The sequence below is a fragment of the Dryobates pubescens genome, chromosome 13, assembly GCF_014839835.1.
Source record: "Dryobates pubescens isolate bDryPub1 chromosome 13, bDryPub1.pri, whole genome shotgun sequence".
NCBI classification, from domain to species: Eukaryota; Metazoa; Chordata; class Aves; order Piciformes; family Picidae; genus Dryobates; species Dryobates pubescens.
The window spans coordinates 3,432,847-3,458,679 of NC_071624.1; the positions used below are offsets into that span (position 1 = coordinate 3,432,847).

The 25,833-nt window shown below is 47.6% G+C and overlaps 2 protein-coding genes across 5 annotated transcripts in view; one reads left to right on the plus strand and one right to left on the minus strand.

The window, feature by feature from the left end:
- Positions 1-6,031: 6,031 nt before the first annotated feature.
- On the minus strand, positions 6,032-8,289 carry LOC104304085 (transcription cofactor HES-6). Its single transcript, XM_054166548.1, has 4 exons — positions 8,062-8,289; positions 7,489-7,584; positions 7,271-7,349; positions 6,032-6,809 (listed from the first exon to the last, which is right to left on the minus strand). Exons 1-4 carry the CDS (start codon positions 8,122-8,124, stop codon positions 6,370-6,372), a joined length of 678 nt encoding a protein of 225 aa, XP_054022523.1. The 5' UTR covers positions 8,125-8,289; the 3' UTR covers positions 6,032-6,369.
- Positions 7,443-25,833, plus strand: part of CAB39 (calcium binding protein 39) — a 58,331-nt gene continuing 39,940 nt past the window's right edge. The window contains exon 1 of one of the 4 annotated variants that reach the window (XM_054166547.1): positions 7,443-7,465. The gene's annotated coding sequence lies outside the window, so the exon portion shown is untranslated. Of the gene's footprint in view, positions 7,466-23,211; positions 23,382-23,606; positions 23,793-25,833 lie in introns of those variants that run through there. The other 3 variants (XM_054166544.1, XM_054166546.1, XM_054166545.1) reach the window with 3 other exon arrangements.

Genomic DNA, 25,833 nt, shown 5'->3' on the forward strand with positions numbered 1-25,833 from the left:
GTGGACACCATGGCAGAGCTGTGTAAATGCCTCCATGGTTGATGACCTTATCTCACACAGCTGACCAAGGCTCGTGCTTTTAGACACACAGGGTGTGCCACAAGAGTGTGGGAGCTGCCGGGCATGTCCGTATCAAGCAAGGACAGAAGTGAAGAGGCAAGTGCTTCATTAGATGGTTATGAAAGGCAGCAAACCATCTCTTTACAGGACAGAACAGCGTTTCTGATGAGGTAGCAAGGCCAGCCTCTGGATTTTTCCTCCCTGCAAACGAACTTAGGGCCAAGCATTCCAGGCCTGTTCCACAGAGAACATTTCAGGGCTGTGTAACTAAAAAAAAAATGTTGTGTTGTCACCCACAGGAATGAGAAATTCTACAGCAGATTTCCACTGTTTGGGTATGCTCCAGGATGAGGGATGCTGGGCAGGAGCAGATAGAGGAAAAGATTTTAGGAAACTCTTAGACAAGGAAAGAATAGCTCAGCAGTGGTTTTTCCATCCTTCCTTTTATCCCAGCAAAGCTGTTCCTTGCTGAGCAGCTTTTCCACATCTATGAAGCTGGTCCTCCCATTTCCCCTCAGTGAGAAGTGGTGTCCTTCAGGGGTCTGTACTGGGATCTGTGCTGTTTAATAATTTTATCAATGATATAGACGCTGGGCTCAAGTGCACCCTCAGCAAGTTTGTGGATGACACCAAGCTGAGTGGTGCTGTCAATATACAAAGAGGGACAGGATGTCATCCAGAGGGACCAGGGCAAGCTGGGGAGGTGGGCACAGGTGAACCTCATGAGGTTCAACAAGAGCAAGTACAGGGTACTGCACCTGTGCTGGAACAATCCTCACTATCAGTACAAGCTGGGGAATGAGGTAATAGGAAGCAGCTATGCAGAAAAGGACTTTGTGGTGCTGATGGACAAGAAGCTGGACATGAGCACGCAGCGTGTGCTTGCTGCCCAGAAGGCAAATGGCATCCTGAGCTGCATCAAAAGATGTATGGCCAGCAGATCCAGAGAGGTGATTCTGCCACTTTGCTCTGGTGAGACTTTACAGTATCACAGTAGTATCACAGTATAACTAAGGTTGGAAGGATCATCAAGTCCAACCTGTCCCGACAGACCTCACGACTAGACCATGGCACCAAGTGCCACGTCCAATCTCCCCTTGAACACCTCCAGGGACGGTGACTCCACCACCTCCCTGGGCAGCACATTCCAATGATGAACGACTCACTCAGTGAAGAACTTTCTCCTCACCTCGAGTCTAAACCTCCCCTGGCACAGCTTGAGACTGTGTCCCCTTGTTCTGGTGCTGGTTGCTGGCGTACTGTGTACAGCTCTGGAGACCTCATTACAGGAGGGACATGGACCTGATGGAGTGGTTCCAGAGGAGGGCCACAAAAATGATCAGGGGGGTTAGAACACTCTACTATGAAGACAGGCTGAGGGAGCTGGGTTTGTTCAGCCTGGAGAAGAGAAGGCTTCTGGGAGACCTAAGAGTGATCTTCCAGTACCTGAAGGGGGCCTACAAGAGGGCTGACAAAGGGGCTGTTTGCAAAGGCCTGTAGGGATAGGACAAGGGAAGATTTTTTTAAATTAGAGAACAGTAGATTTAGGTTGGATGTTAGGAACAAGTTCTTTACCGTGAGGGTGATGGAATACTGGAACAGGTTGCCCAGGGAGGTAGTTGAGGCCCTGTCCTTGGAGATATTCTAGGTGAGGCTCAACTGTGCTCTGGACAACCTGATCTAATGGAGGATGTCCCTGCTTACTGGCAGAGGAGTTGGACTAGATGACCTTTGAAGGTCCCTTTGAATCCAAACCATTCTATGATTCCTCTGGCTGTCTTGGGAAGGAGTCTCTGGAAAGAAGATGGTGTTCCCAGCTCTCCTTGAGGTGTTTGCTGTTTGACAGAACAGAAAGAACAGTCCACCAGCCCCCAAGAGTAGCCTCTTGGAGCTCTTTCTACAGGACCAAATCTCTCTGTGGTAGCAGATGTGGGATCAACAGAAGAAGACAATTTGCTTGGTGGTCTTAGCCATGGAAAATTTGAAACTGCTTTAACACACTTTTTAATTCTAAATGGGATTGGATTTGAGACATGTAGGGCAGTGACCATGGGAGAGTCAGAAGCAAAACAAGTTCCCAGGCCCTGTGAGGTCTGTGGTGATGCCTCAGGCAGTAAGCCACATTTTCACCCGGGCTGTAATTTATAAATGAAACATCTCAGAGGTGCAGATCAGATCCAGGCCTGGCTTCAGCTTCTGTTATGTTATTCATGAGTATGTGAAAGCTCTGAAAAATGTGACAGACTTTGGGTTAGATTCTCAACAAAACATTACTTCTCATGAGATGAAATATGAGCGTGTTCCTGTTAAGACAGGAATGTACACACTGGAAGCTGTGAGATAATGGCATATATAAAAGGAAAGTGAAGTTGTTGGTGTTGGTGGGTTTGTTTTTCACTTCCTTCCCAAGAGGAGGACTTTGGAAGTGAACTACAAGCACTTGCAGCACAGTAGTGTGGTTCAAATCAGTCTGAAAATATTTAGCTGCAGAATTGCTTTTGCATGGAATTTTGCAAGGTCGCTTGTGTGTGTGTAGGATTAAGAGCCCCTCCACAGCTGGTGAGGTCACACTGGCAGCTTGAAGTTCCCCTCTTTGCCAAACTGAGGCCTCAATGAAGAGGTCAACTGAAAATTTGAGTTGTGTTCCCTTTTTAAGCATTGTGCTCAGCTTTCGTTAATGATCTGCAGGGCCTCAGCACCACTCCTAAATCCATAAAGCATTTTGGCTTGGTTGCTGTGGGTGACTATAGGACTGCATAGGTCAGAAAGAGGTTGCTCCAGTGCCCTTGGGGTGGGAGGGGAGGAGTAAGGGAGCAGGCAGGGTTACTCAGAGGCCCTGAGGGTTGTGTGTGTCTGGGGGAGAAGATGGCGTGGCAGAAGTTCTCTTATACTCATGAGCCTCTGTGCTTTCCTATTGGGAAGGATTTGATCCCATTTTCTGAGAACTAAGTGGGAGTTCAGCTGTTTGTATCCATGAGAGCTGGTCTGGAAGTAGAAGTGATATAAAGGGAGCTGCTATGCACGTGGCTATTTTGTCTACCCAGGCTGGTGTTTTTGTATAAATCTGTAATTGCTTTGTGTTAGACACAGAGGTGTCCTGAGCCTTGGGACCAGCCTTCCTCACATCTTTGTGTATGTAGCAACTGGCTGCTGCCTTTTAATGATTCAGTTGGAAGAGCACTTTTGCAAGGGACAAACAAAGTCCAAATCTGCACCAGGCTGTCCTAGCCCTGTGTGTGCTGAGTGAGATGTGATGCATCTTGTGACCACTTCTAGCAAACAGGCCTCTCTGGCCATTCCCAAACTGAGGAATCTGGTCTGGGTGCTTGTCTTGGCTGTTTCCAGCCTGGTTATGAAGTCCTGGGTGTGCAGCAGCATCCCTGCTGTCTGCATCTCCAAAACCCTAGTGCCTTGGGCATACAGTCCCAAGTGGGAATGATGGTGCAGTCTTGAAGGTGCCTCTTCCACGTGCTGGGCGACCAAGCACTGGGCTGTGCTGTAGCAAGACACAGCTGCTGGTACCTGCTGCAGATGTGAAATAGCAGCTGTATGGATCCTGCTGTTGTGTCTGGAGTGTGTATGATGGTGCAGCTTCAAACGCTGACTTCTGAGGACAGTATCTACTCTATATGGGCCAGCTGGCTGGGAGAGCTTCTCACGGCTTCCTTTGTCTTGGGGACAAGGTGATAGTAGCTGGCTATTTATTTCTTTTTTTCAGTTGTCAGTTGAGAGGTATTGAAGAGCAAAGTATTGTTCCTGCACAGTCCTGGCTTTGGTAAACCTGGGTGGATTTGAAGTAAATATGGAGCTCCTTTGTCAGAAACAACTCATAGCTGAAATTAATGTATATGAAGTGCTATGAGTAATCTTCTGCCTTTCTGAAGAAGCATTTTCCTTGTTGAAAGCTAGTGACTTCACAACCAGTTTCTGCAGTGCACACTGGATATGTGACAGAGAGATCATACGAAAAGTCACCATCAGTTTGAAATAAAAGCAGTGAAAAATGAGTGTCTTGCACTGAAAATGTTCCTGTAGCTTGTTGGCCAAACAATTCAGTCTCACTTTTCTATTTATAAATCTCTCTTGCCAGCCCATGAAGTGACCCTTCTCTCCACACCCATGACAGAAAAAACCTTACTGATTAGAAACAGGAAATAATAAAACTCACTAACCACAAAGTATTTTCTAATATGCCAAGTAAACAAGCAGAGATGGTAAGAAATAGAGAAACACAGAATTCCCACTGATCTCTTCTCAGCACCAAAACCATAACTGATCATTACAGTCACTGGGGATTTGCAGCTTGTAGGAGGACAGGATGGTTTTAAGATGATGTCAAACTGCAGTAAAATATTTCCACCACAGCTTCTCCTAGCACCACAATAAGGTGGCCACAAGTGCCATGAGATGTGTAACTGACACCATCTAGAAGTCAAATGATACTTCAGCCCCATCTTGGGTAGGGAGAAGCTCTTCTTGCCTGCCCCACTAGTGTGAAGAACCCAGTGCTGGGCAATGGAGGTTCCACTGGTGGGATGGGGGCTTTACCTAAGCCAAGTAACATGTATGATAGTAAACTAGGGAGGTCTTTAAAACTTTCCTCTTCCAGAACTTAGTGGTTTACTTTGCCTGAGTGTTTTCCCTGCCCATGAGTATTCTGTGCACTCTGTTGCAGCTGTTTGGCCCCAGCTCCCACCCTCATCTGAATTTTTGTGGTAGAATAATTTGGATAATTTGTCTATTGGTGGTCAGTCTGGAGATTCCCATCAGTGAAGGGGAAAGTTCGAATTTTTGGGCAGAGGGTGGAAACTGAGTCTGTGGTAAGATCTAGACAGTTCTGTGTCTTTACCTGACTTCTGACTCCATGGCTGAAGAAACCTGCCTTGCATCAGCACAGCCATGTGCAGGCCAGTTGTTTCTCCTACCGCCCTTATGCCACTGCCCCTAATGGCCTTTCAAGAGGGACAGATAAAAGGGACTTTACAGAAAAAGGTGCTAAACCTAGAGGTGATGGTTTTCACTCCTTCCCCACATCATCAAATAGATCTCACTGCATAATGAGCCCTCTGAACTACGGGTCCATTAATTAGTATGCGGTGTTTGTTTAAGAGCTCCTTGCTTTTTTGTTAAAGTGAGGAACTTTTAACTGCCTTTGAGATGAAAAAGTGGGACCAAATGTTGCCAACAAGCGGAGCAGGTTTGTTTCAGTCTCTTTGGTCCACTTTGCAGGGAGCTTTATCTTCTGCCATTTAGATTTTTCTCTGCAAGTCTCTCATAGGTAAAATCTAAGGCATTGATACAGGCTGATAAACCCAACTCCTGATTTCTTTAATGACTAAGTCTTACTCTGATCCAGGTGATTCTGTCAGGGGGGGAAGAGGGGGGAGGTTGTACAAAGCATCAAAGGCAAAACCCAAAACATCTCTTAACCATGTGCAGGGGGGAAAAACATGTTTGTGAGAGAAGAAAACAAAAGCAGATCTCCAAGTCATGTTTATTCAGAGCAGACAGGACAAGGCTGGGAGTAGTTCAGTCATTATCTTCCAAAAAGTTTATTTAGAACCTTAAGTTATGAAAACGAATAATAAAGCCTAAATACAACTATAGGCAGCACATACATATATACATGCAGCTAACTAGTTTAACAAGATGTCCAGGTGACTGGGAACAGCATAGCTGCAGTGATCAATCCAGAGAGCCTTTCTAAACAGTCTTAAAAGTCCAAGTCTCTCCCTTTCTCTGTTTTGTGTTGGGAGCAGTTTTGGTTGTTTGTGTGTGTGTGTTTGTGGTTTTTGTTTTGTTGTGGTTTGTGTTTTGTTTTCCTCATTACTGCAGCATTTTCACAGGAATCAGAACTGGAATCTCCTAGAGCTGCTCAGAAACAATGACAATAATAACAATAAAAAGCAGAAGAAACTGAATGTTTACCCCTGTATCCAGTGATGTGATCTCAGTATTTACTTGAGTTCTGAGAGGTAAGCATAATGCCAGAAAGGGTCATTGCTTGTTGCCTTGTACTTTTATTAAGAGGAAGCTAATTATTTTGTCAGTGTAAGAAAGCTATATAATTACTATCCACTAAAGAGTATGAGAGGACTCTATACAATAATTTAGATGTATTAAATAAATAGAAAATAATGGCAGCCTTCTACAATGCAGGCTACACGTAGGTTTACTTCGGCTTGAAGTACCCTGGTCTTTAGTACACCTACAGGAACAGACTTGCTCCACAAGTGTTTTAAAGCAGCATATCTATAAGATACAAACATAAGAGTGTCTAAGGTTAGGATAAACATTTTACAACACACTTTACCATGGTCTCCACATATCTAATGACCCCATTCTGGGGTTGTTATGGGAAAAATTTGGCTGCAGGACCTGTCTGGCAGGCACAGCATCAATCTGGCTGAAAACCGGTGGCACCTGGCAGGAATTTTTTGAAGCCTGCCTGTTCTCCATGGGGTAGAAGCGCTCCGGTGATGGGTTTGTGCCCCGAGTGTTCCCCTTCGGACTCACGGGGCTTTTTGGTGTCAGGAAAGGCTGCTGAGACAGGCTTGAAGACTTTAATGCTGTTTTGCAGGTATCTTCACCAGACCTGGGTAAGGATTTCAGCAGGTGGTTTAAGAGGCGTGCCCCGAGGGTCTTGTCCATCCACTCACAGGTGAGGAGGAGGTTGTGCACCTCATGCATGCACTGGATGTACCCTGTGCTGTACCTCTGCTGGGCTTCCAGGCCTACTTTGGAGTCGGCTGCATTGGAGAGGAGAAAATACAAGTTGGTGAGCATGTAAAAGCTGCATGGTGTGCTTCTGCTTAAAGCATTCACCATGTTTCCCATGTGCACTCATGGGAGGGTCATTGCTGAAGCCAACTGGAGTTTACTATAATGTGAATCATTTGTGGGAAGCAAGGGGATGGTGATGCACGGTGTGAGCCACCCAGGCAGGCAGCCCGTGTGTCTTCCTGTCCATCCCAGAGAGCAAAGCTGCACTAAAGGAAGAAGGTGGCTCTGGAAGGAAAAAAACCTTCCTGGGTTAACCAGTGCCCAGCTCCATCTCCCCATCTAGTGGAGAAAGCCGAACCCGAGCAGCAGCCCGGAACTCGTCAGATTTGAAAGATGCTTTTGCCAAGCCACCAGCTGATGAAACCTGCTGGCACTCTCCTCCCCCAGCACTGACCGTACTCATAAGGTGAAGGGGCTGGACACTCACCCATTAGCTTGCTGCTCTGGATGTTCTGGAGGTGCTTCACTGTCATTTCAAGGATATCTGCTTTTTCCAGTTTAGACTGCTGATAAGGAGAGTGCTGCAATTAGGGGCAATGAAGGGTTTGTACTGTGCCCAGTTTCTCAAAAGAAGAGACACCACTCCACCCAAACAGATCCCCCACCAGCAAAAGGACAAAAGGCAGCATCAAAATTAGTACTTACATCCAGATGAAATGCGCCCACAACAGTCTCCTTCAGCTGGTCCAAGCAATTATTAATCCTTTCCCTTCTCTTCCTCTCAATGAGGGGTTTCCTTAACTAGCAAGGAAAAGGAGGAAGTAAAATTGTAATTGAATATTTTTTTCCTCCCCTTTTTCTCCTTGCTGCAGTTCAACAAAGGCAGAGAGATTCATCTCCTGCATAAAGCCAGAATGGAGTGACATGATGCTTGGCAGGGACAAGATAGGGATGAAGAGTGTGGTGTCCCCAGCTCTGGTCGCCACACTGGTCACCACTGCGAGTGTCATCTCGCAGTTCTGCCACTTGCACTCATTTTAAACAGAGTTTACTCAAACCAAACAAAGAGCAGCCTTTTGAAGCCAGAGAAAGGAAGCAGAAAAAAACCACCTGCATAGCCTTAATTCGGAGGAAGCATCTTTAGAACATGAGGAAAAATATTGACACCTCTCTCTTTCCTAGAAGCAGTGCCCTGAGCCCCAGCACCCATCGTTCCTGTGCCACGTGTGTGTGCCGCGGTCTTGCACGCGTGGGTACAGCAGCGCGTACGGGACCTACCTTCCTCTCCTCCTTGGTGTTGGCCAGCTTGTGGGTGCTGCCAGTGGTGGCTGTGGCGGTCATTCTAATCCAGCCTGTCTGCTCTGGGCGCTGGGAAGATGTGGATGGGAAGGAGGCGCTCGGGCAGTGGGTCGCTCCCTTTCCCGAAGGGCTCTTGCTGCTCCGCTGCTCCTCTGCTGTATTTATAACCCAGGATTAGCATGTGAAAGGGGACTTTCCTTGGCGGGACTTCTTTTCCCACACGAGGGCTCGAGCCCGGAGGTTTGTGGCCATCAATCAAAGCTGACAGGTCACTGCTTCTTTTCAGTGACCAAGCCGGCCCCCCCAAACGGCGACAGATGTCCAGCCTCCGACGCCGGGCTTTGGAGGGCTCTTTTGTTAGGGAAGAAGGGAAGGAAAATGGGCGAGCTCGGAGCAGCTTGCATGGCTCTTGCTCAATTTGCACAGATTCCCAGGGAGGAAAACAATAGCCGGGAAGCGGTCCTGTTACACCTGGGAAAATGCCTTCTACCCATCTTTTTTCTCTCTATCTCCTTAAAGTGATGCCTATTTTTACCTGCTAACCCAAGCCCTAGACATCTTATGTCTTTGAAGCAGCCTCTTTATTTAATGATAGAATATCCAAGCTAGGAGTTCCTGCTCCCAGGAATTATTATTACGAGGTAATGATGATCAGTTAAAAGCTGTTGACAGCAGATGCTTGTAGGAACATCGTTTCCATTCAGAAATCCTCTTCGCAAAACATGGGAACTGTATTTACCTCCTGGGAACCTGAATTCTCTGTTGCATATGGCTAGGTGTAGAAAATACTGAACTCTAGAATTCTAGGTTTTGGCTGCTGTATAGAATTTAAACTTAGAGGCCATTGCAGACAAAAACAAACCCAGAGATGAGTTAGTTCTGTGGGATTTTTACTTCTTTGATTTTTTTCCACCATGTCACAAGAAGGCTTGGGTACCTTTGGGGGGAAGGGTGTTTTTCTGTCTGCTCTTCTGAAATGCCAGTACAGGAGCAGGAGGGACTTTGGATGAGATTTGGCACAGGATGAGAATGCACTTTTATGCCTCCTCACTTCTGCCTGGTCTGGGGGCGGAGCCCAAAGGTGTTTTTCATGACTGCACTTTTGCTTTCTGACAGCCTCTTTGCTAATGAGCAGGATTTGGCAGTGTCCTGTTGAGTCCCACAGGTGAAGCGCTTTGGGTTGGTGTCGAATGTGTCACCTTATTGAAATGGAGAGGAAGCGGCCGCGGCGGTTCAGAAGCACCCCGAGCTCTCCTGACCCACTGGTGGGGTTCCCAGCAGCTGGTGTAGCTGCTGCAGCTGTGGGTGGGGATGTGCCCCAGCGATAAAGGCGAGGACACCGCGTCCCTTGCTCAAACGCGGCGTGGGTGTGTGTTTGCCTGCGTGTGAATGCAAACATACTTGCAGCATGTCTGTACGCCCTGTTGCTTGGGTGCATCGTGAAACCATGTCCTCAGTCATGGCATCTCACAGGCAGAGTTGTTTGTCTATCAAACATAGAGCTAGGGCGCAGTTACCTAGTTTTATAAGTGCCCTACTTAGCAGAAGCCTGGGGTAGGCTGATGTGGTTTGTGTGCTGGAAGATGAGGGCTTGGAAGGGGAAGGTTAATAAATTGTCCTTTGTGCCAGGTAAAGGAAGCAGGAATGTGCTTCTTATTTCAGATGCATCTGTTGCATGGCAAAAGGATGTCCCATCACCCTGAGTGGGAAACCCCTCTTGTCAGCTCATGAGCAAGGGTTGACCCAGCTGAGCATGGCAGAGGTGTCAGCAAATATAGAATTGCCTAAAAGCTCTGAAAAACTTGGCCAGTACCTGCTAACATCCCTCCCTGGGCAGGCACAGCTACAGGGTGCTGTGTGCCCCCATATTTTGTACTAGTGACCCCAGGGGTGGCCACCCCCAACATCACCAAGAAAGTCTCTCTGGTGTCTGTGGTGGTGGCATCTCCCTCACCCTCCCTTTCCTTCTTGGCCTGGGTTTGCTGCTTTGCCTTACCCTCATTCCTGCTTTACAAGCCCTGCAAGGTGCTTCTGAACTTCTGGGCAAGGGGAATGCTCTGAGAGAGGGTCCCACACAAGCTTCCCCTGCAAAGCAGCTTCCACAAAGCAGGCAGGCAGGGGCAATGCTGGCGGCAAAATGGTGGGCATCAGGGACGGGTGGGTGTAACGGGGAGCCCAGAACAGCACAGTGGCTCCTGGCGCCCAGCCAGGGTCCGTGCCTAGCCCACGCAAGGCAGCTGAGCTCTCAGCCTCGGCAGGGCAAGACCCTTGGCTCGCCTGCTGGCGTCTGCTCCGGGTGAGCTCATTTCAAGGTTCATTTGTAAGACAGCACCGCAGTGAAAAAGAAGTGCAGCTTTTGCTGTAAACAGTTATTTTACACCTCTCAGTCAGGGCAAAGGCCTTTATTTTGGAGGCATGGTGGGTGCAGGCGGGAAAGCTGCCCTGGCTTTGGGGGGAGGCTGACATCTGTGCTGGGGATTGTAGGGACGCAACAGGCCAATGCAAATGAGCATTAGAGAGGGCTTTCTGCAAATTCCCGCTTTCCTTTTGCATTGCCTACTGCCAGGTTTCACTGAAAAGGGGATTCTCCTTCATAAACAAAGCCTCCCTTTTTTTCCTGAGCTTTCCAAAAAGAGAAGGGGAAAAAAAAAAAGAGAGAGAGAGAGAAAGGGGTCAGTGCTGCTTGGAGTTTTCTTTTTTGCTATTTGTCTACATTTCACACCCTGGAGAAAGAAAACAACTTTTAACATCTGTTCCTGCACTTTTTAGAGGGAAAGAAAGGCTCTTGAAAAGGGGAAAAGTGTGGCAGATGTTGGCAGGTTCTCTCCGACGCAGATGTCTTGCTCTGAAGAAAACTTTCTTTGGAGATTGGCTGCCAGGGCTCCTCTTTGACTCAGGACACGCGACTGCCTAGCGAACGAAGGGACGTGGGAAAGCGCCCGTGAACAAAAGGCCTTATTCAAACAAACCTGAGAGCCGTGAACAATCTAATAACCAGCAGAGAAATGGTCAGTGGCCCCCCAGCCCTGCTGGGAAGGGTTTGGGGCAGCCAGGGGCCACAGGACAAGGAGATTTTGCCGTGTCCCCAGGGCTGCGAGCAGGGGTGTCCCCTCCTCACCCCCTGACTTCTCCCTCTGGGGCATCCAGTGTGGTGCTCTGGCTAAGGACCGTCTTTCTTGAGATGCTGAATGGTCTTGGCTGATTTGCAGACTCAACCATCCCATGGGGTCAGGTAGGAGAGGAGATGAAGGACAGGTATCTTCCAGGTGGCTGGGCTGGGATATCCCACATGCACTGGCCAAGGCACTGTCAAACCTCTGCAGTACAAGGCAGAGCAACTACTGGACAGGAAGGATGTGGCAAGACACGGCATCATCGTACACACATTTAATTAAGCTTTTAAGTAAGAGGTTCTGCCAAGGTAACAGTAACTCGATTGATTTAGGACCAGACAAAAGAGTCTTGTGAAACTGCTTCCAAGACAATAAGATTTTTAATTTTTTTTTGTGATAGAAGGCAAAACCATTGAGAGGAGAAAGTATTTTCTGTGAACCTTTTGTTCACCCTCTGCTCCTTCTCTCTAGGTGGTAAAATGAATTAAAGGAAGTTTTTGCTTTGAAAGCAGGTAATATTTTAGTGAGAAGCAGGGAAAAGGGAGAAGAGCTAATAAACTTCCCCTAAAAGGTAACTAATTCTGGTTTGCTGTTGATGCTGAGGAGCTCTGTGATTATTCCTCCAGCTCCTCCAAGTGTTCTGTCACCTCTGTTCTGATTCATTTTCCCTGAGCTCTGGAGAGGGTAGAGCCACTTGTACAGACTGGGCAGCTGTGCTTCTTCCCTGCTTGGGGCTGGAGGGGAAAGCCTGGTGAGATAGAGCTGTGTTGCTTCTTTGGAGGTCAAGTGCTGGAGCGATCAGCTGAAACCCCTGCTGTGGATGTTACCTATGTGTTTCTTTTATCAGCAGAGCCCTCTCTGCTTGGTGGCTGGGAAGCAGGAGCCAGTTCAGGCAAGTTGAGAAGCCCCATGTGCAGGAAGGATTCTGTGTTACCAGAGACCCACATGCCCACCCTAGTTGGTCCATCCAGTGGCTCAGGGTGATGCTGTGAACACCAGCTCAAAACCTGGCAGGACTGGGGTGGCCTCTAAGTCCAACTCAAAGCCCTGGCAAGCTAATTAATGGCCTGGTTAATGTAGCTGAGACTTTTCTATGGATGGATTTGCCATGTAAGAGCAGGAGGGAATATGAGCAGGTGCTCCTGCTCATGGCAGGACCACTCAGAATCACCCCTGCAGTGAGCAAGGACATCTCTAATTAGATCATGTCACTCAAAGCCATGTCCAGCATGACCTGGAATGTTTCCACAGATGGGCACCTACCACCTCTCTGAGCAACCTGGGCCAGTGTTTCACGACCCTCAGTGTAAAAAATTTCCTCCTCCTGTCTAATCTATATCTTTCCACTTGTAGTTTAAAATCATCACACCTTGCCCTGTCACAACAGGCCCTGCTAAAAAGACTTTTCTCATCTTTCTTGTAGGCCCCTTTAAATACCAAAAGGCTGCAATAAGGTGTCCTTGGAGATTTCTCTTCTCCAGTGTTCCATCCCTCCAATCAATTCTGTGGCTTCCTCTTGATCTGTTTTAACATGTCCATGTCCTTCTCTTGTTGAGGGCTCCAAAGCTGGAGTCCCATCCCCTCTCTGGGATAGAGACATATGTAGACTGGATTTATCTCCAGTTAAGCAAATATTTGTCCCTTTTCTAAGGTGTCTCTGCAGGCTGGGTGTGTGTGAGCATGGGTCCCTGGCCCTCAAGAGGCCCTGGTGAACAGGCTGTCAGAGGGGTGGACAGGGTGCTCGAGGTGTCCTGCCCCATCCAGCACTCCCAGTTGTGTGTGGGTTTGCTTTGTCTGCTTTTCTTACTTTTTCCACCCACTGCAATATGGGGTTTGGGAAGCAAGGAGCCAAGTGCCAAGTTTGGGGGCTCCAGAGCAGACAGACAGTGGGCAGGGTGAGGCAGGAGAAGTGGGTGCTGCTGGCATGGGAGCAAGTTGGTCCTGATGTGCAACCTCAGGCCACCCTACACACCCTGCACTCCCTCCTGTGGGGATGGGCTCCAGACCCACCTTGCTGTGAGCAAACACTTGCTAAGGAGAGGCTGTTTTTACAGGGGCTTTAGTCATGCAGTGTAAAGAGGTTTTTGTCTGGGGCTTTCAGAAGGTCAGTTCTGTTTCAAGGCTGAGGTTTAAAAATGAGGGGTAAAATGAGTTTAAATCTAGGGGTTTCTTCATAATTCTAAATCCCAAGCAGCCCATCCTGAAGCCCTGTCTTGCCCAGGGTTGGGTTGTTCTCAGAAAGCTACAGCAAGAGAGAAGTGTGAGGAGCAGCAGGACATACCGGTGTGGTGACTGGGTCTGCTGGGTGCAGGCAGTGCCTGGGCAGGCAGGCTGGCTTCTGGCACCAGGCACGCAAACCACAGCTGCTCAGAGGTTACTCACTGCTGGATTCCCTGGGGGGACCAGAGTTTTGTCTCCAGACTGGCCTCAGCTGGGTTGTTGTACCTGCCATATCCCATCTTGGGCTGGTGCAGCCGTGTCTTCATGGATGGCATCATGTGTCCCATGGCTCAGCCGGAAGAGTACGACACTGGAAAGAAGCTGGGGCACAAAAGCAAATGATGATTTATCTGTGCATGGGGCATGGAAAAGAGCATTTGCAGTTACTTGCTGTGATAAGGAGAGCTGGCTGAGAACACAGTCCCAGTGCAGCAGACACCATTCACGATGGAACACAAGACTGAAGGCACCATCAGAGCTTGCAGCTGGAGAAGGCTGCTCCAGACACTCTTTGCATTGGAAGGTTATATTGGTTAAATTGTTGGGGCTGGGATGAAGCCATCTGGGGTGTACCCTCTCTACCTAGCAGAGAGATGGAAGGTGATGAGTTTTGTGCCAGGGCAAGAGTTGTGAGAGGAAGAGGCAGAGGGGATCTAGGAGATGAGTCTTAAAGTCTATGGTCAATTGGTGGCCTGTTAAGGCAATGCCCTGTGCAATTCACTATGGTGTAGACAGGGCTAGGAGGTTCGCCAATTGGAGGTTCGCGTGCTCCAAAGATATTTACAGGTGGAGAGACAGAACATAGATGGCACTGAACAGTGCCACATGTGGTATTTTCATTATAGGGGAATAGAACTGGACATCTTCTGGAAATCCAGTTGATGTCTCTTGATCCAACTCCTTTACTGACTGCACCAAACCTTGCCAGCTCTAGCTTGGCTTTCTCACTACCAGATGGCTTTACCATCTTCAGGAGTGAACTCCTGGGATAGAAAATAATTACAAGGTTGTTACTATCTGAGTAATTCTCAGCTTTTCTTGCACCCCCCCCCCCATCCATCCTTTGTGTTAAGGATCAGCTGATGCTCCTGACATTACTCAAGCCGTCTCCTGCCTGGCAAGTTAGCAGTGCTCCTGGCCAGAGGAATTCTGCTTCAGAGCCAGAAAGCCGCTGCTTGCAACACACTTCCTAGGCCAAGAGTGCCTTACAGGAAGAACGAAATCTGATAAGCCCTGTGTGTGATGATAGACTGATAAGGGTTTGCCCCTTGCCTGTGCTGAAGTGGTGCTACGAGGGGCAAGAGACAAGCTTGGTGGAGAGTGTGTAGTGCACTTCAAGGGAACATTTCAAAGGGGTTCTTGAACTTTCCTCATGAGGCATCCCAGCAGCTGTTTCATTCAAGAGGGCATCGTTGGGCTTTCTCACACTGTACATGTGATAATACCAGATGACACCAGGTAACAAGCCTCATCCATAATGAGTAAGTGCTTGGTTTATTTAGTAAGCTTCACTTTCCACAGCAGTGTGGGTTTGTGGCTCCCCAAATATTGGAACCTGGGATTCAGCACGCCATAGCCAGCCCCTGCACACCTCGTACCTAGTCCTGGCACATCCCATATATCCAGCTCCTGCTCATACACAATACACTCAGCCCCTGCTCGCCCCATATCTCAATAGCTGCTCACCTGTATCCCAGCCCCTGCAGAGCCTGTTTCTTCTTAGCTTCTCAGTTCCCAAGGCCACAGAAGGATCTAGGTTATGTTTCACCTTTGTGAGACAAATACCTCTTCTGTGACTGTGAGTAAATGTGGCTTGGCCACGTGCCACTAGCAGCTTTCCTTCTGCAGTCCACACGTATACGTGTACTGACACTACATCCTGACCTCCTGACACAAAATACCTTGTCAGCACCAACAAGGTGACGAGGCTTGTCAGTGTTAATGCTCTGCATGTTGTTTTGAGCTGTGGGCAGGTGGGCTGCAGCAGGATGACCAGAGGGCACCAGGCTTAGCAGCAGCATTTCCTGTATGCTGCTTGTTTCTGGTGCTGCAGGGCTGGGATTGCAGCAGCTGAGGAAGTGGGAAAACACTTGCTTGGGTTTTTTGCACTTTCTTGTTCAGCTTTGGCACAGCCCAGCTGCTGCTGCTGCAACAGCAAAGAACACAAGGTTTAGGCTGAGAAGGTGTGAGCTTCAGGGTTTCTTGTCATTGAGAGCCAAGTCCATCCTGAATTGTACATAAAATCACATTCTGCTCTCTAAGCTAATTTTTTTTTTATCTATACTTTTTTAATATTTTCTTTTTTACCAATTAAAGCAAAAAGGGTTATACTGCTTTTTTTTTTTGCTATTTTATAAATACAATCTGGTTCTAACCATCTCTCTCCTCTTTAATTTTTTTTCTCCTTCGTCAAATATACCTTCGAGATTGTCCTTTTTTTATAGGGTTGTGGATTTCTTATTATTCTGGAGGAATCATAGGATGTAGGAATCCCGCTAGTTCTTGAGGCACAGTTGCTCTGTGGAGGAATATCAGAGCCCCAATGGGGAGGAGAGCAGCCAGGAGCTGTGAGAATGTGAGTGATGCTCCATGGGCTGGTTTGTGAATGGGAAAAGCAGAGTTTGCACTTGTTTCACTTTCTCCATAGAGGCATGTAAAAATAACAACAACCCCTCCACTGTCCACTGTCACAAATGTTTTTCTTCTCTTTTAACACTGGGAGCTGTGCCCTGAGTTTGCTCTGTCAAGAAGTGAAAGAGGCCACAATCCGTGTGAGCTCTTCAGGGGTTTTTCCAGAAGAATGCCTATAATCAGCTGGGCATATTGTTGTGTTTTGAAGGTGATGTTCCCTGTTCCTAGTGTGCATGTATACACCTGTGCAGGTAGCAACTCACTTGCATGTGGAAGATTTTCAGGAGATAAAAATTTTGCTGTAGAATGTAAATGGCTTTCAAACACGAATACTGCTGAGCTAGGGAAAAGTGGCTCATCTCTTCCCCAAGCAAGTGTTTAACTTTGCAGGTAAAGACAGGCTTAGCTCTGGAGTGCCCTTCTTGAGAGCCAGGGACCCCATGAGGAGGAGGCACAGAAAAGCTTTGGAGGTTCTCAGGAAAGTTCCCTACACATGTTTGTTGGAGTGGCTCAACACAGCCCTAAGTGTCACAGGGCAATGGCTTCTGTGTTAACTCAGCTCCATAGCAGCTGAACAGCAGCACTTAGCCCATGCCTTCACTGCAGCTGTTTTCTAGTGTAAATGCTAATTAATTAGTTTCTGCAAAGTCCTTTGAAGGGGTAAAGTGCTAAGTAAGTGCATTGTACCATTATTGAGAGGGCCTCGGCTGTAGAGCTTAAGCAGCACTACTCAAATAAAGTTAGTAAGCTTGGTTCATAATGTCTTTAAAATGTAACAGAATAGGGAAAGCCTGAGAGAGAGCCACTAAAAGAAGAAGGAGGATGACCAAATGCCTTCCAGTTCCACTTCCTCACCTGCAGTGCTGGGTCCAGCCCTAGAGTCCTCAACACAGGAGAGAGATGGACCTATTGGAGCAGGGCCAGAGAAGGCCACCAAAAAGATCAGGGAACCTCTGCTGTGAGGGCAGGTTGAGAGAGTTGGGGGTGTTCTGCCTGGAGTCAAGAAAGCTCCAGAGAGGTCTTATTGTGGCCTTTCGGTACTTAAAGGGGGCCTACAGGAAAGATGGGGACAGACTTTTTAACAGGAATTGTTGTGACAGGGCAAGGGGTGATGGTTTTAAACTAGAAGAAAGGAGATTCAGACTAGATAGAAGGATGACATTTTTTACACTGAGGTTGGTGAAACATTAGCACAGAGAGATGGTAGGTGTTCTGTCATTGGAACCATTCCAGGTCAGATTGGGCACGGCTTTGAGCAACCTGCTCTAGTTGAAGATGTCTCTGCTTACTGCAGGGGTTTGGATTAGATGACCTTTAAAGGTCCCTTCCAACTCAAACCATTCAGAGACTACGATTCCCTGGTTTTCAACCATAGTATAGCACCATAACCAAGAAAAACCCTTCCTTCTCCTCCAATAATTTTGTTTCAGAACTGACTTGGTAACAACAGGAGAATAAAAGTACTGCTAAATAATAGAAGAAAAGCAGTCCTTCCAGAAAGATTGTTGGGTAAATTTGGGTTGATAGAGAAAATGCCTGTCTTTTCCCAAAGCCTTGTGAATTTTTGTGTGGCAGCTAGCCCTTGCACGGACACGTGGAGCGAGGCTGGCTCATGGCAGTGATGGTCACTCAGGTATGTTGGGTGACCAGCGGAGCAATACATCACCCATTAAGAGCACCCATGTGTGCTTTCCATCTGGGGAGCACCTGTGTGGATTCCTGCACCTTGGCACTTGTACTTAATACTGCCATTGTTTACAGTACCTGTATTAAAAGGGTGCCAATAGATGGAATACCCTGCTAATTGTTTCACTACTGTTCTCATAGATGTATTTGCTTCCAGTTCTACTGAATTAGCAAAGGTATTTGACTGAGTTGTTACCTTTTTTTCCCCTTTTTTTTTTAACTCAGGAAATATATTCTTCTACAATGCTGTTTTTCAGGGCAACTTCTGTTATTTCCTTTCATGTTTGCCATGTCAATGGGAGTCTGGCTTTGGCTTTAGTAGTAGATTCTTGGTGGAATGGATGCTGCTCTTTATAGATAACTTCCAGTTGTTCCACAGTAATTAGAAGCTTAAAAAGGGTTTGGTTCTGCAGACTGCTGCTCTTATTCCTTTCCAGGAAAGGAATTTAAACCAGATTAATTTTTCCCCCTATAGTTCTTCTGCCAATTGTCTTTCTATTCTGGCAATCTTTGCATGCTACCCTTAGTTCTTGTGATTTCTGTTAATATTTTTAATATAATTTTTAGTTCTGAACTAGGAACTTGAATATAAATCATAGCACCCCCGTGAGGAAGAAAAAACCTGATATGAATGATAATTACATTTACTTATGCTTTCTACTGTAAATAGTAGAATAATAGGGAAGTGTGAATCTGTTTATTGTGTATGAATTGAGTAAACTGAAAAGTAACAAAATGCTTACTTAGAGATGTTTCTTTGAGAATAGCTTTGGGAGTCTGCAGGGAACATCCCCACCAGTAATGGGTGAAACATGATTTAAGGTACAGTCATAAACACTAAGGATTAAATTCAGCCAGTTCAGCTTGGTTCAAAGTCTGGATTCTTGTCCTTCCAAACTTTAAGTAGAAGATATTCCACAGTCATCCCTACTCTAAAGTTCTTGTTCCTTTTCCCTGAAACACTTTGTTAGGGGACAGGAACCTGGGCTCTGGTCTGTCAATCACACCAATACATGCCCATGCCCATTCCCAATGGACACAGAAACTGGATGTTGGTTGTGTTCTTTCCTCTTTGTGCATTTTTTAGGGCAGCTGGCAAGAAGACCCGGATTATTTGTTCAGATGGTCCATGTGATGAGTGTGATGTTTCTACTGAGATGGCCAAAGGAACATCTCCATCCCATCACATGGCCAGGCAGTGACATGCCTGAGGTATAGGCAGTTATTTCTGCCTCTGTGCTCCCTGCTTCTCTTCCCTATGCTGGTCTGGGCTCTGTGCAAATAGGGCTTATCCTGGGCATCCCTTACTTGCACCACTGCTAGTAAAACTCAGTGTGGGGCTTCTTTTGGGAGTGGCATTTACCTTGCCTGGGACTATGCTTGTGTGGGCTTTGAGCAGTGACATCTAAAAGTGTGTAGCAGGCTGGAAGACCTGGGGGGATGCTGTGCAGGACATGATGAGGGGCACTTGGGACCTACTCCAGCAGGGTAGCAGACAAGAAGAGGAAACCTGCTCCAAAGGGAAAGGGCACATGTATCCTACTGCATTACAGCTCTGGAAAAGATAAAGGATAAACCAGGCAAAGAGTTACTTCACCTGCATGAAGTACTGAAGAAGAGGAGAGTGCAGCCAGGGGGATTAAGAAATAAGCCTTACTCCCTGGGGATGGGGTGGGACAGAGATCCTTAGGACTGCTGGAGACCTATTTAAAATCATATTGGAGAGACTGTTGTGTCACTGCTTTCATAAAGAAACCAGCCTGGTGTGTGAGAGATCCTTCAAGTGCGGTGCTCCTGCAGGGACATGTTGGCCCAGACTGGTTTGTGGCTGAGCCATGGGAGCTGTGGTGCTCTTGGCAGCCTCCCTGCCTCCACCCACCCTTGGCCTCAAGGAGAGCTGAAGGAGGCTGTCCTGGAGAGCCAGCTGCTGCCATGCTGGACCCTGCCTCTTGTGTAGGGCACAGCCACGCAGTGTAAGGAAGGAAAGAGGTGAGAGGAAGCACAGAGCTGCTTGAAGGAGGAGTGATTTCAGAGGATGACATGGTGTTTTTCCCTACTTCTGCCATTTGTCAGTGCCAGAGGGTGACTAGAGGAGCTGAAGCTGAGCTGCAGAGCTTCCTGGGCCTCAAACCAGCAGCAAACCCCGCTAGGATCCCATTCAGCTGTCTGTACCTCCTGAGCAAAGCAGCTAAGGACTTACCTTTCTAATGACCTCTATTTCCCAGTGAAGTAATGTGGATTTTAAAATGTTTATTCACTTCTAATTTGCAAGGATTAATTAGTCCACAATGGATGTCTCAGTCTTGGCTCTGAATTAGCGAATTGCTGGTGTACCAAGAGCTCTCTCACGTGTTGAATTTAATTCCTGCTTCCAGGAGCTTAGAAAAATCATGCTTTCTGCCCAGGGATTTCCCTGCAGCATAGTACACGGGGAGGGTAACTGCACTGAACCTATTCCTTGCATGATATTTTTGCAATGGCCACTTGTAAAGTGGTAATGTCTGTCTTTCAGGAGTGGGGGCCAAATCCTTGCACCAGCACTTGCCTTTAATTCCTTCCTCTCTCTGCTCAGTACCTGGATTATTATCTGTTTAAACTTGAAAGTTTTCAGCATAATTACAGGGCACCAATTTAAACTCAGACATACACACCCTTCTCCTGTTGGCTTTGGAAACAATTCTTCCCAGCTCACAAGTGGGATATATGAAGGGCCAGTGTTTCCCTGACTGCATGCTGTGAACCTAGGCAAGTTTGGCAAGAGGTTCCCCAAGGTCCTGTCACCTCATGCAGGCAGCGTGTCCCCCCTGCTTGCTCCAGGCCCAGAGCTGCTTCATCTTTTATATCTTTATAGAAGAGCAAGTACATATTTGAGGTATGAAAGCAATATCCCCTAATAAAATACAAGGCCTTTGACACAGACCCCTCAATGTGCTTTGCTCTGAATTGGAGAGGTATGGATTTGATGCTGATTTTTCTTTGACTGTTTAGTGGATAAGGGCGGGTTGGTTGGTTGGACCCAGAGGTAGAGGTAAACAACTCGATGTAGTAGTGTTTCTCAGTAGTGTTTCTCAGGGGCCTGTACTGCAACCAGTGCTGTTTAATGTCTTCACCAGCAATGCAAACAGCAGCATTGAGTGCACCCTCAGCAAGTCTGCTGATGACACCAAGCTGAGTGGTGCAGTTGACACACCTGAGAGACAGGATCCATCCAGAGGGACCTGGACACACTTGAGAGAGGCCCCATATAACTTTCATTTGGTCCAACAAGGCTAAGCATGTGAGCCTGCACTTGGGTTGGGGCAATACCTAGTATCAGTACAGGCTGGGGGATGAAGATATTGAGAGCAGCCCTGAGGAGAAGGACTTGAGGGGGTACTGGTAGTTGAAAAGCTGGACATGACCTCACACTGTGCACTTGCAGCTCAGAAGGCGGCCAAACCTGTCCTGGGCTGCATCATGGCCAGCAGGGCAGGGGAGGTGATTCTACCTCTCTACTCTGCACTAGTTCAGATATCACTACAGAATTTGCTGTTGCTTTTTCCCCACTCAGTCACCTGCTTGGGGCTAGAGTCAATTCTCACTCTGTTTAACAAGAGCTCACTCAGCTATGAGCACACTCCAGGTGACAGGAGCTTCAACCCATGCATTGTGAGCTCTCCAGCAAGAGTAGTTGTGCCCAGCACAGGACCCTAGCAGGACCTGGACAGCAGCTTTGCTTGCCAGTGCTGCTTGCTTTTTGTATGGCAGACCAGACCACCACGATGTGTGAAGGTCAGAGCAGCCACATGCTGCTGAAAGGAAAGATCACTGCTTCAAGAAGCCCAACCCAATCCCTACCCAGTAATGTGACTGGGAGGTGCAGGGCAGGGATGAGGAGAGGCATAATTAAACAGAAATCGGATAGAAGTTGGCAGCAGGAGCTGTGCAGTGCAGTAGAGCACGAGGAGCATATGGGTGCTCTAGAAAACCAGGCCATCGTGACCCACACTGCTGTGCAACAGTAGTGCACCAGACACACAGGGACAAGCTTTTACCTCATGGCTTGTAAGGAATTAACAATCTGGTCCATAAAAATATATTTTTTTGCTTTAAGATCATGTTGTGTATTGCACTGCACTGATGGACAACATCAACCTGATCTGTGCTGAGAGGTGTGTGGGCTTTTATTAATTCAGGCTAATCTGCATTTGCCATGGAAAGAATAGCAGATGGATATTACCTGCCAGGGACACAGACACAGCCCAAAGCCGTTCTATACCAAAGTGGGAATGAGCAGAAAACTATAATTCACTAGCAACCTGATGTGTGGGGCTGGCTGAAGTCAAAGTCCAATGCACGATGCCGAGTCACAGCCCCAGAGCGGATCCCTGAGGTTAGTGACATGCTAAAAATGAGTGTTCTGGGAGTGCAGAAGGGAGCAAGGGGCCTGCAGGAGGTCAGGGCAGAGAGGGGGGGGGCAGGAATAAGTAATAATATATTAAAATTTTAGAGACACTGAGGTACTGGAGTGTGCCCAAAGATGAGCAAAGAAACTGGTGAAGGGTCTAGAGCACAAGTCTTGTGAGAAGTGGCCACAGGCACTGAAGGGTTGCTGGGCCTGGAGAAAAGGAGGCTGAGGGGACTCTTTCCACAGCTACCTGAGGGGAGTTTGGAGAGAGTTGAGGGTTGGTCTCTTTTCCCATGTAACAACTGACAGCATTAGAGGAAATGTCAAGTTGTGCCAGGGGAGATCTAGGTTGGACATGAGGAAGAATTTGTTCCCTGAAAGCGTTGTCAAGCCCTGAAACAGGCTGCCCAGGGGAGTGGTGGAGTCACTATCCCTGGAAGTGTTCAAAAAGCACGTGGATTGTTGGGCTGAGGTTGACAGGGTTTGGTGGTGACTTGGCAGTGCTGGGTTGAACAGTTGGACTTGATGATCTTAAAGGTATTTTACAACCTAAACGATTCCATGATTGTAATAAATCACAAATCACAACATTTAAATAGCAATTATTAAATAATAACAAGAATATTAAAGCCAAAATACTAATAAAGAACAAAAGAAGTAAGAATAAAAAGTACTCTAACGGTTAAATAATAAGTAATGCAAAGTACGAAATAATACTAAGATCAAAAAAATAATAATAAGGAATGAAAGTAATAAAATTAATACTACTAAATAATACAATAAGCACATTAACAAGAGAAGCAAGAATACATGTTTAGTATTACTAATATATAACCTCTGCGGTGGCGGTGCCGTGGCGGCAGCCCCCAGCCTCGTGGCGGTGCGGCAGCGCTCCCACCACCGCCGCGGGTACAGACGGTACTAGGGCACCCACTGCCCTCTCCGTCGCTGCGCGGGCGCCGCCCTCGGTCCTCCGCTCCGGCAGGGGGCGGTGGCGTGCAGCGGCGTGCGGAAGCGTCGCCGCGCTCCGCCGCCCGCTGCCGCCGCGCTCCGCCGCCGGGCGAGGGAAGGGCCGCTGCGACGCAGCAGAGCGCGGGGCGGGGGGGGGGAGGGGGCCGGGCGAACCGGGGCCGCGCCGCGCCTCTGTCTGCAGCCGCTGGAGCTGCGCCGCCAGCCGCCGGAGCCGGGGCGGTCGGGCCGCCAGGGGCAGGCCCCGCCGGACACGCCGCCGAGGAGGCGCCAGGCCGCGCTCCGTCACCCAGGTATCGAGGCGGCGCGGTGGGGTGTGTGTGTGAGGGAGGCCAGTAGCGGGTCGGACACTGGCCTGGCGGTACGTGAGGTGAAGGAGATGAAGGCTGTCGAAGCCGACGGCATTGTCCACCACTGACCCTGGTACGAGGCCGGGTCGGCCGGGAGGCGGTGCCGCCGCGGACGGTGCGTGTGGGGCGGCCGATCGGGGCAGGGCCAAGCCAGGCCGTGCCCTATGGGCCGCGGAGGCCGCCGGGGAGCGCGGCCTGGCCCAGCCTGCGCTAGCTGCGTTCCTGCTTCGTCTTCCCGCTCGGTGGCGGCCTGCCGGCTTGCTTGGCCTCGCAGGCGGCGCTTCCTCCCCGGAGCTCGGTGGTGGCCTGGGGACGGGGGCAGGTCCCGACAGGTACCAACTTTACTCGCTGGAGGTCTGTGCCATTTGGTTTGGGAAGCGTCTGTGTTTGTGTGTAAAACCTGGGGACAGGCTGAAGGGGAAGGGGACAGAGCAGTGGCTGTGTTTCGCTGGTGCGGCTGCGCCCTTTATCGTGAAGTTCCTCAAATGCCGTACCCGGGTGACGAATTGATAGGCAAAACTGCGAGGGGTTTACCTCAGCCCGCAGAACCGGATCCGTGTCTGGCATGGGAGTCAGCCCGGCATCTCTCGGGCTGGGCGGTGGGAATACTCTGTCCCAGCACAGCGGCGAAGTGAAAAGCAGGTAGGCAGTGGTCAACCGAGTTAGCCTTTTAGTCAGGAGACCACCCACCTAAATCTCTTTGTTATGTTCTTTATTACAGGTATTGATTGGAGGTGTGGGGCAGGCACTAACTTACGCAGCCCTTTCAATGTCCAGGTCTAAGGCCTCTTCCTACAATTGTTACTCATGTTCTTAGTCCTAACACGCCTCTGTGCACAAGTAACTGTATGTGAGGGCTGTCAAGGTTCTACTTTTTTTGCAGACTACCCCCAGAAAGCTAACACAGCATAATCACTGTGTTCCATAAAACAAAGAAAGTTTTTTTCAGTGTTGTTTTCCTTACAAATCTACTATTGGATCTGGGATTTATCCAGTATTTTGCCTCGGGTTATTTTTTTTAGATTTTTTTTTTCTTAAGAAAATGTAATTTTGGGTAAGTGATCATGTAGGTGTATAGGATTTATTTAAAACCTATATGCTGTCTTATGGGAATGGTGTGATTTAATTTGCATGATGAGTCAAAGATTAAATTACATGACCTAGGCTCTTTAGTTTCAGTAAGGCAAATAACAATGCTTGGAAGAATAGTTTAAATGTAGATCAGAAATGAAATTTGATTAGCATCAAAATGCCAAAAGTTTTGTGAATGGAGGGGTTTAAACTTAACCTGTCAGAAATTCTTAATCCAAGACCGCATGTTTTCCTTTCAGTAGCACAGTTTCATCACCAGGAAATGTGTCTTCCTTTATAAGGCAAAGAGCTCATGAAATCATATACTGTTGGAGGAAATCTAACATCCTGAGCTTGCACCTTGGCATCTAAGCTTTTAAATAATAGATTTTTACTATTTAAAACACTGTGTACCTTTTTTTAATACCTATTATCTAAGACCTGTTGATGTGGCACATGCCTTTAACCACAGAGAAAAGCACAATCAACAACTATTCTGTGAATTAGATTAAGCATGGCACTTTTTTGGGGCTCAGGAGTAACTTTATTTATTATTTTTTTCAGTTGTCCTGTGTGAATTGGCAGTTTGTCTGAGCTGTAGGGGTGGCATGATGCCCCATGGTGTTGGGTTGTGGTAGAATTCTGTCGGTCATGGACTTGCTGTTGTAAGAATGTTGTGTTTTACAGTTAGCTTCATGGTGGTCTTGTGCCATGACAAAATACTGAGTCAGCCAGCTAGTATTAAATTGGTTTACATTTACTTGTATTGAAACTGCTGTCTCGGTGGTAGTGCAATATATGGGGTGTTGGGGACTTGCCGTGGTTGGACATAAAAGATGCCTCGGTACAGGAGAAGACTATCTGCCAGTGTTGAGAGCACACAGAATAAAGATCTTGTAATATAAGTTTGAATATATTGGACATGCTGCTTCATGTTTCTACAAGCTGATAGCATTGATTTTTCTCATGTTAAGCTCTCATTTGTGTTGCTTTGGAGTTGTGAAGCTGTGTTCTGTGGGCACTTGATGCATAGTTGTAGGGGGAGAATTTTAAAACAACTGTTTTTTCTAAAGTTATATGTATCCATACAAATAAAGGAGACTAAATAAAAGTACCAGTCAAGTAATACTTTGTGACAATGTGTCTCTGAGAGATAATTCTGTTCTTGGAGTATTATCAAGTGCAGACAAATGTGTATTCCCAGTGGGGTGTGATAGTATTAAGAAAACTCCACCTCTTGGAATTCCTTTTATGAACCATCTATTCAGGAGGGAATGGTATCTGTTTTGCATTCTGTCGTGGAAGCTAATGCTCCAGTCTCTTA

Excerpts from the sequence above, each read along its gene's own strand:
- LOC104304085 (XM_054166548.1), bottom strand. The coding sequence starts at position 8,124 with ATGACCGCCACAGCCACCACTGGCAGCACCCACAAGCTGGCCAACACC. Across the intron at positions 7,585-8,061 it reads ACACCAAGGAGGAGAGGAAG|TTAAGGAAACCCCTCATTGA; the intron begins GTAGGTCCCGTA and ends TTTCCTTGCTAG. Across the intron at positions 6,810-7,270 it reads CCAGAGCAGCAAGCTAATGG|CCGACTCCAAAGTAGGCCTG; the intron begins GTGAGTGTCCAG and ends TCTCCAATGCAG.